At 44.7% G+C, this 13,900-nt stretch overlaps 1 protein-coding gene across 1 annotated transcript in view; it reads right to left on the bottom strand.

Moving 5' to 3' along the window:
* Prdm6 (PR/SET domain 6) overlaps positions 1-13,900 on the bottom strand; it is a gene marked incomplete at its 5' end in the record, with an annotated part of 86,354 nt that overhangs the window by 30,678 nt on the left and 41,776 nt on the right. Inside the window, one exon of the mRNA XM_010627287.1 lies at positions 940-1,067. Coding sequence (XP_010625589.1) covers positions 940-1,067 — 128 coding nt within the window. The remainder of the gene's footprint in view (positions 1-939; positions 1,068-13,900) is intronic.

Genomic DNA, 13,900 nt, shown 5'->3' with positions numbered 1-13,900 from the left:
TAAACAGTTGCTTCTGATTCTAAAGGGAACGCGGCTGTTTATAACTGAGCTCATATATTTATATGGCACATGTTTTCGAGGGATTTTGAGAAAAGAAGGCTTTAGTGGTGGAGTTTTTTTCCCAGTTGATTTGTTCTGCCCTCTCATCTCCACTTCAGCCTTCTTAAGCGCTAAGTGGAAACGTTCGGCCAGCAGGTGCACTTAGAGGAGATGGTGTAAAGCGTCCTGAGAACCCATCTTGCTTCTCAGCTCTCTGGGGGCCTCTCGACGTGACTCCCTGTGGAACAGGGGGAGGGTGCCGTCTTGCCTTTGTCACTGGCTGAATTTTGCCCATACATCCGGGAAAGCGAGGCATTCTCTGCTTTGAAATCACCTCTTTACCTGAAATATAACTAGAATCATCAGAAGGCCAAACCCAAATGCTCCAGCACCTTTAGAGGGAGCAGAAGTCCCCTGGCTGTCACTGCCACTGAGCATGGCGGGTTTGGGAAAGGCAGTTCTGGCAAGGAGAGGAGTTCTGGGTCTCCCAAGCCTTTTGTGCACGTGAAACTGTCCTCCCAGGGGGATTACCTGAAGTGACTGAAAACAAAGGGCCTGAAATTCTGCTCGTCTGTGTCCACACATCTGCTGAGGGAGCTGCCCCTAGCAGGGGGCTTGCAGGCCTTGTTCAGGCTTTTATGGAGGTTCAAGCCAGGGTGTCATAACTTAGCACGGGCACTCGGTGAACAGGCCAACTGCTAGCACCGTCGTTTCTGAGTAGTCCTGAACTGACTACTTTGTCCTAGGAACTGAAGAGGTTTCGAGAAGCTAGCAGAAAACATCCCTACCAAACTGTGCAGAGTCTGCAGGATTGTTTTCAACCACCAGTGCAAGCCTGAATTTGTATACGCAAGCCAAAGGGCTTCAGCTCTGTAAGTGGTAAATCAAGATATACATTACCTGTACTGAACTACTGTTAGATTCTGTTCTCCGCAGTGCCTTGCACATCGGATATACCTCATCCAGCTCGACTTACTAGGTTCCCCACCATCAATAAAGTGCTGTAGTGTCCCATCTTGGTCATATATCTAGAGAAGAGGTCAGAAGGTCAAGTGGTTAGAACGGATCATCAGCAATCATTTTCCCTGCCTCCCTTGGTGTCTTTAGGTGTCAGCTGCACAAATTTATTGCCCTCAGGTTTGCTAGCACTTATTGATGCTTGGAGAAGCTCAACTGGAATAACGGAAAAATATTTTTGGTGATGCAAGTCGATCACGTTTTTCTTATCAAGCCAATCTTCCCTATATTAAACATACTTGTGGTATCTCAAGGATGTGACCATATTTCCCAAAGGATATTTAACCCACTTTGACAGGCCAGTCTTAAGTAATGAACTGCTGGATAAACAAAGCAAGCTGAAAGGAGAGGCTACATGACACGGCTGAAACATCCACATAAAAGGCCTGTGCTCCCAACATGGAACTAACTGTTCAAAGGCATTCAGGAGGCCGTCACCGTCTGCCCAACAAGCTAGGTTATCCTAGCAGAAGGCAGTTGGAGAGTTAGGGAGCTGCTGAGAACTAGTAAAAGAGAAGGTGGCTCGGATGACAGAGATGTACTCATGCCTCAGAGTAGATACAGGACTTCAGCTGTCAGGACCTGAAACTATTAGGATAAGGGCATGTACAAGGCCCAAGGTTCATTCTCCAGAGGGTGAGGGAGGGGGCAAGAGGGAGGGGGAAAAGAGGGGGAATTCATAAAGGGAAAAAAACAAAATAGCATTCTTACGGATTTTCAATTTCTTCAATGAGGTTGCCCTCATAATTATTGCCTTAGATCCACTCAGGCAGATTTTCTTTTCTTTTATTTATAAAATAAAATCCATTTCCAGCCAAGCAAAACATGCAGGAAAAGAAGTCTTTTGTACAGCAACTATGTAGCCTGGCACCCACAGCAGGGACAACAGCTCTCCCTCCAGAAACCATTTCCCGTGATGGCAGCATGGGCCCCGTGATCAAGAGCAACAGGAGATGAGGTGTGCAAACTCACAGCAATTCTAGGCCTCTCAGGAAGCGTGGGCTAGTTAAAGGTTTTTAGAGGTGCAGTTCTCAGAGGACCATGACAGAACTAAGCATTTTCTTATTTTCTTTCTCTCTTTTTTTTTTTTCTAGTATTGGGGATTATAAACCCAGGATTTTGAATTAGGTTTCCCAGAGTAGCCTGGAACTTTTGATCCACCTGCCTTGCCTCCCACACACCTGAGATTACAGGTGTACAACACTACCCTGGCAATCTGAACATCTTCAAATAAAATCAGCAATGGGATCCTTCTAATTGCCAAAGAAGTGTTCCCCAGTGCACCTTGAGAAATCGCGTCTCTTTCTCTTGCTATTAAGCTTTCTCACATTTCCTTTCCAAACAAACACACAAAATAAATCTTACCAAGAAACTCACTGGTTCGTCCAGGCTGAGGGCATACATATTAATTTAGTTTGATATTCCTTTTCTGGAGAACCTCAGGATCTAGCCTCTTTTTTCTGTCACTAGTCATGTTACAGCAGCTGAATTTTTTTTCTGCTTTTCTTGAGGTCCTCTCTACTCCCAACTGTTCTGCTAACCCCCACAAATAGAAAACAAACATTAATCTAATAAAGACAATCATTTGGGAAGTTATGACCTTGTAAACACACAAGAGTGATCACAGCTGATGATCAATTTAGCCTGAGCAGAATGAAGAGATTCCTGGATTACATTACAGCTAAGGCTAATGACTTCTTTAAATTCCTAGTTTGGGGAAAATGACAGAGAGAGGAAACATTTTATGTGGCAGATACATCGGCTACACAAAAAAGCTAAAGACAGACGTTTTATTTAGGGTAGATTGCACTGTAACTGTTTTTGCTGTCGTTCTTTAATGCTTTTGTTGTTTAGGCAGTCAGTTAATATTCAAAATCTTAACTCTAAGCCTGCTGTTGACAGCAAGTGTGACACCAACTGGAAGACCTTCGGTCCCCTTAAGAGCATCATTAATGGAATAAAAAAATCTTGATGATGGAGCCCCCTGTCCTGTCACTGCCCCACCAACAACTTTCAGTAAGGCTTAATGGAGAAAATTATTGAAAATTAATGAATCTTGAGGACTATGCACAGAAATCCCCCATTGGGTTTTAGTCAGCACCCTCAGCATCAGGTGGCCTGTAGCAGATCCAGTCAGAAGGGCTGTGTCAAGCCTGAGCTCTCCTGAATGCTGCGCACTAGCCAGGCCATCTTGAAAATGAAAATAAATATATTTCTCCTACACTTTCATTTCAGCAATAATTGTTTGTTTGTTTGTTTGTTTTGAGACAGGGTCTCACTATGTAGTTGAGACTGACCTGGAACTCACTATGTAGCCCAGGCTGGTCTTGAACTCACAGATCCTCCTCCCTCAGCCTCCCAAGTGCTGGGATTACAGGCACGCGCCACCATGCCCGGCTCTTCAGCAATACTCTTAATACTGCGACTACAAAGAAGCCCACCATTTTTGCCTGTCTGATATAAACTGCTACTTGGACAAAAGGGAGATGGCTATTTGTTGGGAAATAGCATACAATGCACATGACCTGAGCCAATACTGACGTTACAATGTTCACCCAAAACTGACAAACCCTCCACGCACCTCTCACGCCTGCGCCCCTGCCGGCGGAGGAGGCCGTCAGACTTGGTGCTGGGTCCTCTCTCAGGCAGCCCTCCGCAAGTAGCCTCCACCACTCCAACTGCCCAGCCTCCTCGGGTTCACAGCTCTCGTACCCAGCCCAGGGCACTTCCCTTGTCACCCAGCGTGTGGGAAGAATCTTCCAAATACGAACCCATTTCACCCAACCCCTCCCCATAAACACGACACGCTGGACAGCTTGGTTGTAACAACAAGGACGCTCACCACAGTCATGTGACCGGCACCTCCTCACCACGGTAATTCAGGGAAGCCAGAGCACAGGACCCTTGCATGTGGTTCACGGCAGTTCTCAGCTCTTTCTGGGCTGAGCTGTTAAGACTTTAATGTCAGCATTTCTCAGCAGATAAAAAAATGGGCCAGGAAATTCTGACACCTCTTTCTGTTCATTCCTCTAATGTAATAAAAGACCCTTGAATGTGAGTGTTAAACAGAAACTTACAGCTCTAGATATTAATGTGGGTCCTACTGTTATTCTCCAGCATTAGCTTTGTTACCATTTAAAAACTCAGTTTAAAAAAATCTTGCTGGAACTGGACGACCAGACAGGGGATGAGGCCCTCCCAGGTTGGAGAAAAGTGACCTCGAATGGGGAGCTGGTTCAGGAGTAGCAGCAGCAGTGTCAAGTTTGAGAAGGCATTCTTTTTGGGGGGTGTTGACACAGGATCTCACTATGTAGTTGAGACAGATCTGGAACCCACTGTGTAGCCCAGGCTGGTCTCGAACTCACAGCAATCCTCCTGCCTCAGCCTCCTGAGTGCTGGGATTACAGGCATGCACCACCACACCTGGTCCCGAGAAGGCATTCTTAAAGGCTGCATTGCGGCCAGGGACTTAGCCCAGTGGTTCTGCCGCCTGCCTCGCAAACACAAGGCCCGAGATCAACCCCGGTACAAAAAAAAAGAAAAAAGTCATTTAAAAGATTGTATTAGCATCTATGTGACACTAAAATGAATTTTTAAGTTTGATGCTTGATAGATCCAAAAATCTCAAGGAACTTAAGGAGATGAACTAATACCAAGACAAAGAGTTCTTTTGTTTTTATTGTCTTTCAAAAGCTTTAAAGTAAGCAGGAAAAGAAAAGAATTGCCCACAAAGTATTTAAACAACCCTCTTTACGCCTACAAAAAGGTCAGAAATTTTAGGTCGCCACAGTGAGAAGGAAGGAAAGGCCATTGAATGTAGAATAAAGAACAGCAATTCTGAAAGAATAGCTGAACATAAGAGAGTTTTCCTGAAAACTGTGCCCTTTATTACAGATGAATACAAACAATGAAGTTACAAGACGTGGCCTGTTTTTTCTAAGTGAAAGAAGGATCTTTTGATGGAAGAGAATGACGCGAGAGGGAACATAAGGGACCCTGGGGATGCTGCAACAGAAAACCTTCCAAGCTGCAGAACGTGCATTTGGTGAACTCGTTTTAGAAAACTGGTTCCGGCGGTGCTGCAGAAGAGCGTGAGACCGCGGGACACACTGGAGATCGTGGTGACGGGGTCTAAGTCAACCTGACCAGCACGTGTCCTCCGGCTCGTCATCTTTACTTCTGGGAAATCCCCCAGTGAGACTGACATTCGCGCTGCAGAGATGAATTCAGGGGCGTCCCCTCCGGCACTGTCTGCGCCAGCAAATGGTAAAACGCGAGTGCCATCCAAAGACACTTTATAAAACACTTAAAATTCATGAAGTGGCAATGGCTCGGGCAATGTGAATATTAAAAACATGATGTTGGTCGAGAGGAAATTAAGTCGCAGATCACTGATACCGTTTGTTAGGATTCCAAAACGCACAAAGTAACGCTACCCGGGATACTCCACCGTGTATTCCCCGGTAGGAACACGGTAAATACAAACAGCTCCACCGCAGAACTGTGCGAAGGCATACTGTAGAACTCCTGCCAACTTCCTTACAGTCACTGCCTTCAGAAGCAAACAAAAAACGGAGCGAGAACACAGACGACCTGCACTTCACCTGAAATGCCTCATTTCTAAAAAGACACTCTGGCAAGCGTGGCAAAACGTTGATGGTATTGACCTCTCCTGCGGCCCAGAAAAGATGGTGTGGACGTTTATTCAGTGTGTGTGTGTGTGTGTGCACGTACGTGTATTTTCACACTAGGGATTGCACTCAGGGCCTCACACGTGCAGAGCACAAATTCTACCACTGAGCTACATCTCCTGCCCCTCAGTTGTGCTTTTCTGGTTATTTTTTAAGTGAAGAGAGAAAAGCGAATAAAAAGAAAAGCTGTCCCTTTATTTCTTTTACTTGAGTTTTGTATTCCATGTTAGGTAAAAAAAGCCTTATCTGTGTTAACCTTTTGGGAAAATATCTGTAATATGTATCACTACACTATCAGCTTCTGATTTCTTTTGTGATTGCTGGGGCTGCTATTTAAAGCTATGGCTGCGGGTCTGTACTTTATCTCTTACCTCATATCAGTGAGAGCAGGAAGATAAGTTAGAGAGCTAATTCTTACCTTTTTAAGGGAATTTTAACAGTTTTCTATCCAACAATACCTGGAATGCCTCACAGGGGGCTGAAACTGTTCTCACACAAATCCTATCACTCACTGGGACTGAAAAACAACCACGAAAAGGACGCTGGGTTTCACTCCTGAACATCAGGGGTACCATTGTCTCCCACCGTCATATAAAACAAAGCTCTACTTTAAACGAGAACAGCAAGAGCAAGATATGTACCAGTGAGGTGGTTTTTAACAACCGTGTGTGAGTGGCTTATTCTCAGCTTCATGTTTATGAATGCTGCTGGCTTACATTAATAATCACAGAAACAACATGAGCCTGGGGCTGATTCGAACTCATTTTAACATGGATGGCAAGAAATCACCTTCCAATGATACAAATGATTATACACTATGTCTCTGAACAGTTTCTCTATTGCGAGGTTTTCCAATAAGTGGTTCTCAGCCTATATTTAGGCAGTAGATCAACTTCGAGTTTGTTCTTTCTTTCTTTTTTTGTGGTATTTAAAAAAAATTTGGGAGGGTGTTGAGACAGGGTCTCACTATGTAGTTGAGACTGACCTGGAACTCACTGTGTAGCCCAGGCCGGTCTCGAACTCACAGCGATCCTCCTGCCTCAGCCTCCGAGTGTGGGGATTACAGGTGTGCACCACCACGCCCAGCTACAAAAATTTTAATTTTACTTATATTTCCGACTTTTTTGGGAAAAAGGGGGTTCCCAATCTGTACTAACTGAAACTGGGAAAAGGTGGACCCTTTAGACAGTACGTGATTACGCTCCTGGGGCGGGGGTGCATGTACACAACACCTCTCCATTGGTTTTCATCCCCTTCTGCCCTGCGTCCCTCTTCTCCCTCTCTTAGGCCCCTCTCCTTTGCACATGATCTATCTCCCTACTTCCTATTATCTTTTATTTTGTTCTTTACGTATGCTTTGGATTTCTCATGAGAGAAACCCTGTGATATTTAAGCTGTGTCTAATTTAGTTCACTTAATATTATGGTCTCAAAATGTACCCTACAAATGACTCATATCTGTCATTTTTATGGTGGTGTAGTACTCCATAGTGTTTAAATGCCATGTTTTCTTTATGCATTCATCTGTTAATGGACATACAGATCCCCTCCAAGACTGAACTATTGAGAGTTGTGCTGCTATAAATATAAACATGGGTACACATGCATCACTGCGATATGATGTCTTTAACTCTTTCAGGAAGATGCCTAGAAGGGGAATAGCTGAGTCAAGTGGAATTTATATTTGTAGCTTTTTGAGGCCTCTCCATGCTGATTTCCATAGTGGTTGTACCAGTTTACATAGCTGGGAACATTTTCAAAGCGGGCTGTTTAATGCCTAGCAGCCCTGCACACACCCATCACTCCGTGGGGGCCCAGGAGCCTTCGTGTGACCCAAGATCCAAGCCTTCTGCCCTGAGCTTTCCAATCACAGGGAGAAGAGAGGTTTTTCTTTTCTTTTCTTTTTTAACCAGCACAAACTTTCAAAGATCATTTTAAGTGAAGGATTATTTTAAACCAAACATATCTGAAATATAATTCCACTAGGAAAAAAAAGGGAAATTGTCCTGGTTAAAGAATAAGGGGCCAGGAGAAGCATCCTACACCTCAATTCTGCTCTCTGAGACAGTGCCCAGGGCATCCCTAGAGGTACCATAGTGAACTTGGAGTCCCGTGTGAAAAACTGCAGGCAGAACATTTTTTCCAGTAGAGAAGGCCTCTGATTTAAGTCACCAATTCTTTTGAGAACTCCAAGTACCATGGCTAAATTTAGAGCCTAGGAAAATCAGATCTGGAAAGGAACTCAGAGACCATCCGTTCATCAGTTTATATGTAAGGAAATGAGGTCCCTAAAAGTCAGGGACTTCGGCGGAGCAGGCAGGACCAGCCTCCTCCGCAGGCCTCCTCATAGGCTCTCCGTTTCTCTGCCTGTCTGGGGGTACACAAAGGCCTTCCCCTCTCTCGTTCAATCCTGTCATTACCCTGAAGACAGCCAAAGTCCTTAGAGAAGAAAACCTTGAACCACAGCTCCAGCCTGAATCTGTTCAACCCAGAACCCGGGTCTCTGAATTGCGTCATGGCAAGAAGGAAGGCGGATCCAAGGTCTGCAAAGGACTGGCCACCTTGGAGGGAATGGGGAGACTTCAGACTCGTCTCTTCTCTCCCGACCTTGGCATATTCCTTTGCCCAAGCCCGGACTCTGGCGTGCGGCTGTGTTGAAATGCCAGCCCCCTTCAGTGTTCATCTAGCAGCTGAGGTGAAGGGGCATGTTTTATGCCCAAGCATCTAACACAGGGCCCAGCACATCAGAGGAACTAAAACATACTGAAATTATTTAAACTGACTTCTCGTAACAGTTCTACAGCTTCTTAAAGACCTTGAGGTTTATTGAAAGCTTGAGAAGAAATTACCATTACATGCAGTGAAACCAAGAAAAAAAAATAACATCTTCATTAAAACCAGTCCCTTTCAATTCTATGAAATACGAGGGTCACATTCATGTGATAATTAAAACTGTGATAAACAATCAACACAAAAAGGGCCCAAAGGCATCACTGGGAGTTTTCCAGTTTACACCTGTGAACCTAGCTCTGTTTTTCTTTCATTAAATCTTTTTATGGCACACAGAGGACCTAGGGAAGAACGGAGAGAGAAGTGATTTCAGGGCCTGCACTCTATGCCGTGCCTTTACGCGGCCTCATCTTTCTGTAAAGTCAGAAAAATAGAGTTTAGTCAAGTGTGTTTGGAATATGAGACACAACTGAAAGCACACTGCTTGCCAAGATAGATAAAAATGTTTTATTGTGAGATTCTTCTGTGTGTCCAGAGCACAATTTTTGACTGCTTCCACTGTGAAAAAGTTAGTAATCAGAATATTTGTATTGGAAGACAGATTTTACTTTCAGGAGCACTGTTGTTAAAGGAGCCATTGTGAGGAGTCATCAGTGAACACATGCAGTCTAAGTCACTCCCACAAGGGGTACGTGGGGAGGAGGGAGAGTGCAGAGCTAAGAGACCGCCCGTGGGCATCAGCCCCACGGCGTGTGCCTTGCAGTACCACAGAATGAGCGGCGACGTGAGCTCAGGACCCCTGCACACACTTGGAGGCCGAGGTTCTTGAGGCCTTGTCTGAAAAACTACACCGTGCCAGTTCGGCTTCCTTCCTCCAAGGGCCGATGTGAAAATCGCATGAACAAGTAGGCGTGAAGGACTTTAAATGATGTTGGGACCCCAGGAACGGCACAAAGAATATTAGTTACCTTTAAGCCACCAACATTACCAGGTAAGAAAGTCACCTCAGGCAAAATTTACCGTCTGCTGTGGACACTGCCGCGGTGTGTGTGGCGTACGTAAATATTCTATTGCAAAGGACACCAGACCAAAAAGTCACTGAGAGTAGCAAAGCATTTTAATTATTTGTTTACATTTAACCACGAGTGCCTCACATGGGGCTTTGTACACAAAAGTCAGTCAACTTTTGTTGAAAGAGAAAGAGGGAAATAGAAGAAAAATGATTTAGGGGGACATCACAGTTGTTTATATCTTCACCTCCCAGATGACACAAGACAAAAATGCAGTGTGGATGTAAATACTGTCTAGAAAATATTAAGGAAGTGTATCTTCAGGTCTGTATTTTTCTATTCCTAATTTTTATTGGCTTTAGCTTTAACACAAAGTCCCTGTCACCCAAAACCATAGGCACGTGCCACGCCTCTGAGGACAGTCCTGGAGCACATTCAAAACTAACAGGTACCTAGGGCCAGGGATTTAGCTCAGTGGTTTGGTGGCCTGCCTTGCAAGCACAAGGACCTGAGTTCAATCCCCGGCACCAAAAACAAAAAAAACAAAACAAAACTAACAGGTACAGGAACCTGCGACTTGGTTCACAAACAGAAGCTTTCAGCAAAATTTTTCTTCCATTCACAAACTACACTGGGTGACAAACACGGCCATGCTCATCTTCCTCGTACAAACACACACTTGGCCATTTCCCCTGAAACTGTGAAACAAATTAACTGGTCAACCAAGGTGCCACCGTATTTATGGCCAATGTTTCAACTCATTCTGGCTTTGAGAGTCCAATTATACCTCTTACTGAACACCGCGGGTCAGGTAGGGTTTCTTGACCTCTGAACCCAGTGCCATCCTGAAGAAGGAAAGCCCCAGCATACAAGATCGCGTCTCCACATAACACTGGGCGTCTTCTAGAGGGTGAGTGGCCCGCACAGTCCGAACAGCACAGCGGGTGAGGAACAGGGACAGGAGGGCTGGGCTGCAGCTGGAAGCCTCAGATACACAGGAACTCGCCAAGGCCCACCCTCCAGCGGAGACAGCAGGAGCCACGCTACGGTGGGCTCCTACGCTCTGTGTTTACACTTTCAGAACAAACTAAACCCAGACTTGAAAAGTGCAGCGTCAAAGTCATACAGGTTGAGCAACCTTAATCAAACATCCAAAATCTGAAATGCTCCAAGTTTGGAAAAGTTTGGAGCATTATGACAGCCTGCAAAAATTTCAAATTTCAGAGTATTTTGGGTTTTGAATGTTTGGATGCAAGACGTTCAACTACTAAAGCCTTATGCAGATATTTCAAAACCCAAAAAACTACAAAATCTGAAACACTTCTGGCCCTAGGCATTTCAGATGAGGGAGCCTCAGCCCACTTTCACACAAAGGAAGAACAGCAGCTGATTACCAGGTCACACATTGGTGGAGCATCTGAGTTTCTGAAATACTTTCACAGGCTAATTTAATCCTTACTGACCCAGAAGGGAGGCTGGGGTTCTGTTTTACAGATAAGAAATCCTGGTCGGAAAAAGGTGAAACGACTTGCCCTCAGTCACTGGCTTGGTCACACCCACCATGTCATTCCTTTAAAAAAAAAATCACAGCCCATTCGTCCTATCAGGGAGAAACAGAAGAGCTTTTTCTTTAAAAGCATTTAAAGTTTTCCAAATAAGGGTCATAAAAATGTTCGTAATGATTAATAATGTCATTTATCAAGCAAATTCCTATTTTCAGAGCAAATGTCAATTTAGTGAAATGACTTAATCTGTTAGTAAAATTTACACAACCAGCAACCGTGCAATGGATAAAGACATAAATCCCCAGTTCTGTGTAAAGTCACTCTGCTTTCCCTGGCACTGTGCCATAATGGCCAGGAACATCAAAAACAAGCAAAGCACAAGTCTGTGAATGAAGACGCATGTTCTAAAAGCTTCTTCATTACAGCAACAATGGCTAGTGTGCCCATATCTGTGTTCCGTTTGAAACTTTTTTCTCAAATCTGTGATGCTACAGGGTCTTTTCATGTGATACTATCTGCTTCCTGCTGCCCTTAGAATTAACTTATTTTGGGATGGGGGTTTAGCTCAGCGGTTTGGTGGCCTGCCTTGCAAGCGCAAGGACCTGAGTTCAATCCCCGGTACCAAAAAAAAAAAAAAAAAAGAATTAACTTATTTTGTTGTCTCTAATAACCCTCCCCTCTCAGTTTGTTTTGGGATATCTGGAATGTCTGGAATGACAAGATTGTAAAACAAGTCCTCAGAGGTCAAGTAATAAATGCCCCATAAAATAAATGAGTAATGATTATATACACCGTTGCTGTATTTTCGGTAATGCTGATATAAAGCTATATACTGTACTCTGTCAGTTCCCATTCATCAAGTTCCAGAAATATTAGAAAATCATTACAGGTTTATGTTGAGTTTGCAGATAATACTAACATATAAGTCAAGACTAAAATATGGTAATCAGAAAAACAGTTGAAAAGCGTCGATAAACTGTAAAACACCCACGGCGGTGCTAAGCCCACAGCCTGTGAGGAGATGCAAAGGGGGCTTCTGGTCACACCGGGGGTCAGCGCTGCCAAGTGTGAGCCAGCAGAGGGGAGCTGGCGACCCGCGGGTCGCGGCACAGAGCCTGGTCCCCGAGAGCCGCGGGGCACTCGTGACTCCCCTTATCCGCGGGGACGACCCTGGGGAAGCCTGCCCTGCACCAGCCCGCAGTGTCCGCAGACGCACTCTGTCTGTCGGTCGGTCGGAAGCGGGCTTCGGGGAATCGGGCTTGGTGATCAGGGTCTGTCTGTGGTCTGAACAAGCCACTGAGCCCTCGGTTCTTATCTCTGCCAGAGGAGGCCGGGCAGTTCAGTTTGGCTCGTCCTGGAGCCAGTGCCGTCTGACGTGAGACCCACCGTCTTTGATGTTGTGCTCTTGTGAGAGCGCCCTGCTGTGACAAAAATTTTATCCATCCAAATTAAGCAAAAATATTTCTGCATCCAGCTGTTCGCTGTGACACGCTGGCCATTTTTCAGGGCACTGGCTCGGTGCCATCCATAGTGCCATCAACCCCCTTTCCCTCCCTCCGGTCACAGCGGCAGCACAGGCTCTCCAGTGTCCCACAGCACCCAGAAGGAAAGCACCAGGAACTGCGCTGCTGAGGATAATCTCGGAAATATTTGCACAGAGCAATTTCTACTCCTGTCTTCTTGGTTTTTAGTATCAGCATTGAAATAATTCACAATGTAAAATGATTTCATGTAAACCACCCTCTTAAAATTTGCTTAAAGCCAGGGGTTTAGCTCAGTGGTTCCGCCGCCTGCCTCACAAGCACAAGGACCCAAGTTCAATCCCTGGTACCACAAAAAAAGTCTAATTTTTTAAAACTTTAGTTTTATCTAAAGCATCCAACATGCCCTGAGCTCTATTAAATATATTTTCAAAGAAAATGAACTTATATCCTGTGAAGACTGGGTCCATATCTACAGAGTCCACATTTTAAAATGGTTTTTCATTCAGTGGAGAAAGCTCCGCCTACATGAAGAAAAACTCTGAAGCACTTTGAGGAAACAGTGAGATCTAAGTCATTATGAAAACAGGTAGCGCCTTACACTTATTAGGTGCCACGTAGGGTTTAGAAAGATCGCCTCCATACGTTGTGGCTATTGTAAACAAGGGCAGCTTTTATCATCACCGAATTTCTCTTGGACCCCGAGGCGCCTGAGGGAAGCCCAATCTCCAGCTCCCCTCCCGCTCTGGCCTTGCTGTCTTCTGTCTGCTCTGCTCTCCTCTCTTCCCTCCTCTCCCCCACTCTTCACTTTGGCTGAGACAACAGGAAAGGAATCAGTGAGCAAGATCTCAGCACTTGGCATCAGGGAATCCCTCCTCCTGACTGTGACTAACTAGGAAGGTGGGGAACATCCTTTCTCCCATCAGTGAAACATAGATTTTGAAAACGAAAAAAACAAGCATCAACTTTGGAAAATAAACCACAGAGCAATTTTAATTCACATCCTCCACTTGGAAAAGCAAAGCTTTACTTTTCTACCGAACAGGAAAGAGGATCATTATTTTGTTAAAATAGCCCTGGAAATAATACCAGTGTGAACGGATGAGATTTGCACATTAGCTCTAATAGGACCTCAGGCAGGTCTGCACTTAGGAGCTGTAAGTTAATGTACACACTGTGACACACACTTGAAACCTCCACACAGCTCATGCAGCATATCTTAAGGAGTGCTACTATTTAATCCACTGCAGTAGACATCTTTGATTTATTTATTCTAGCGGGAACAACATGGAACAGTTCTTGATGAGAACTGCCAACAGTGTTACACTTTAGCCTAATAGATACTGAGGAATATGATTTCTTTCTTTTTTTTTTTTTAGTTTTTTTTTTTTTTTGTTTTTTGAGACAGGGACTCCCTTTTTAGTTGGG

Source organism: Fukomys damarensis, unplaced genomic scaffold (assembly GCF_012274545.1).
Source record: "Fukomys damarensis isolate Sample0158 unplaced genomic scaffold, DMR_v1.0_HiC HiC_scaffold_3, whole genome shotgun sequence".
NCBI classification, from domain to species: Eukaryota; Metazoa; Chordata; class Mammalia; order Rodentia; family Bathyergidae; genus Fukomys; species Fukomys damarensis.
Note: the sequence above shows the minus strand (reverse complement) of the source record. Positions and strands in the feature narration are given on the sequence as shown.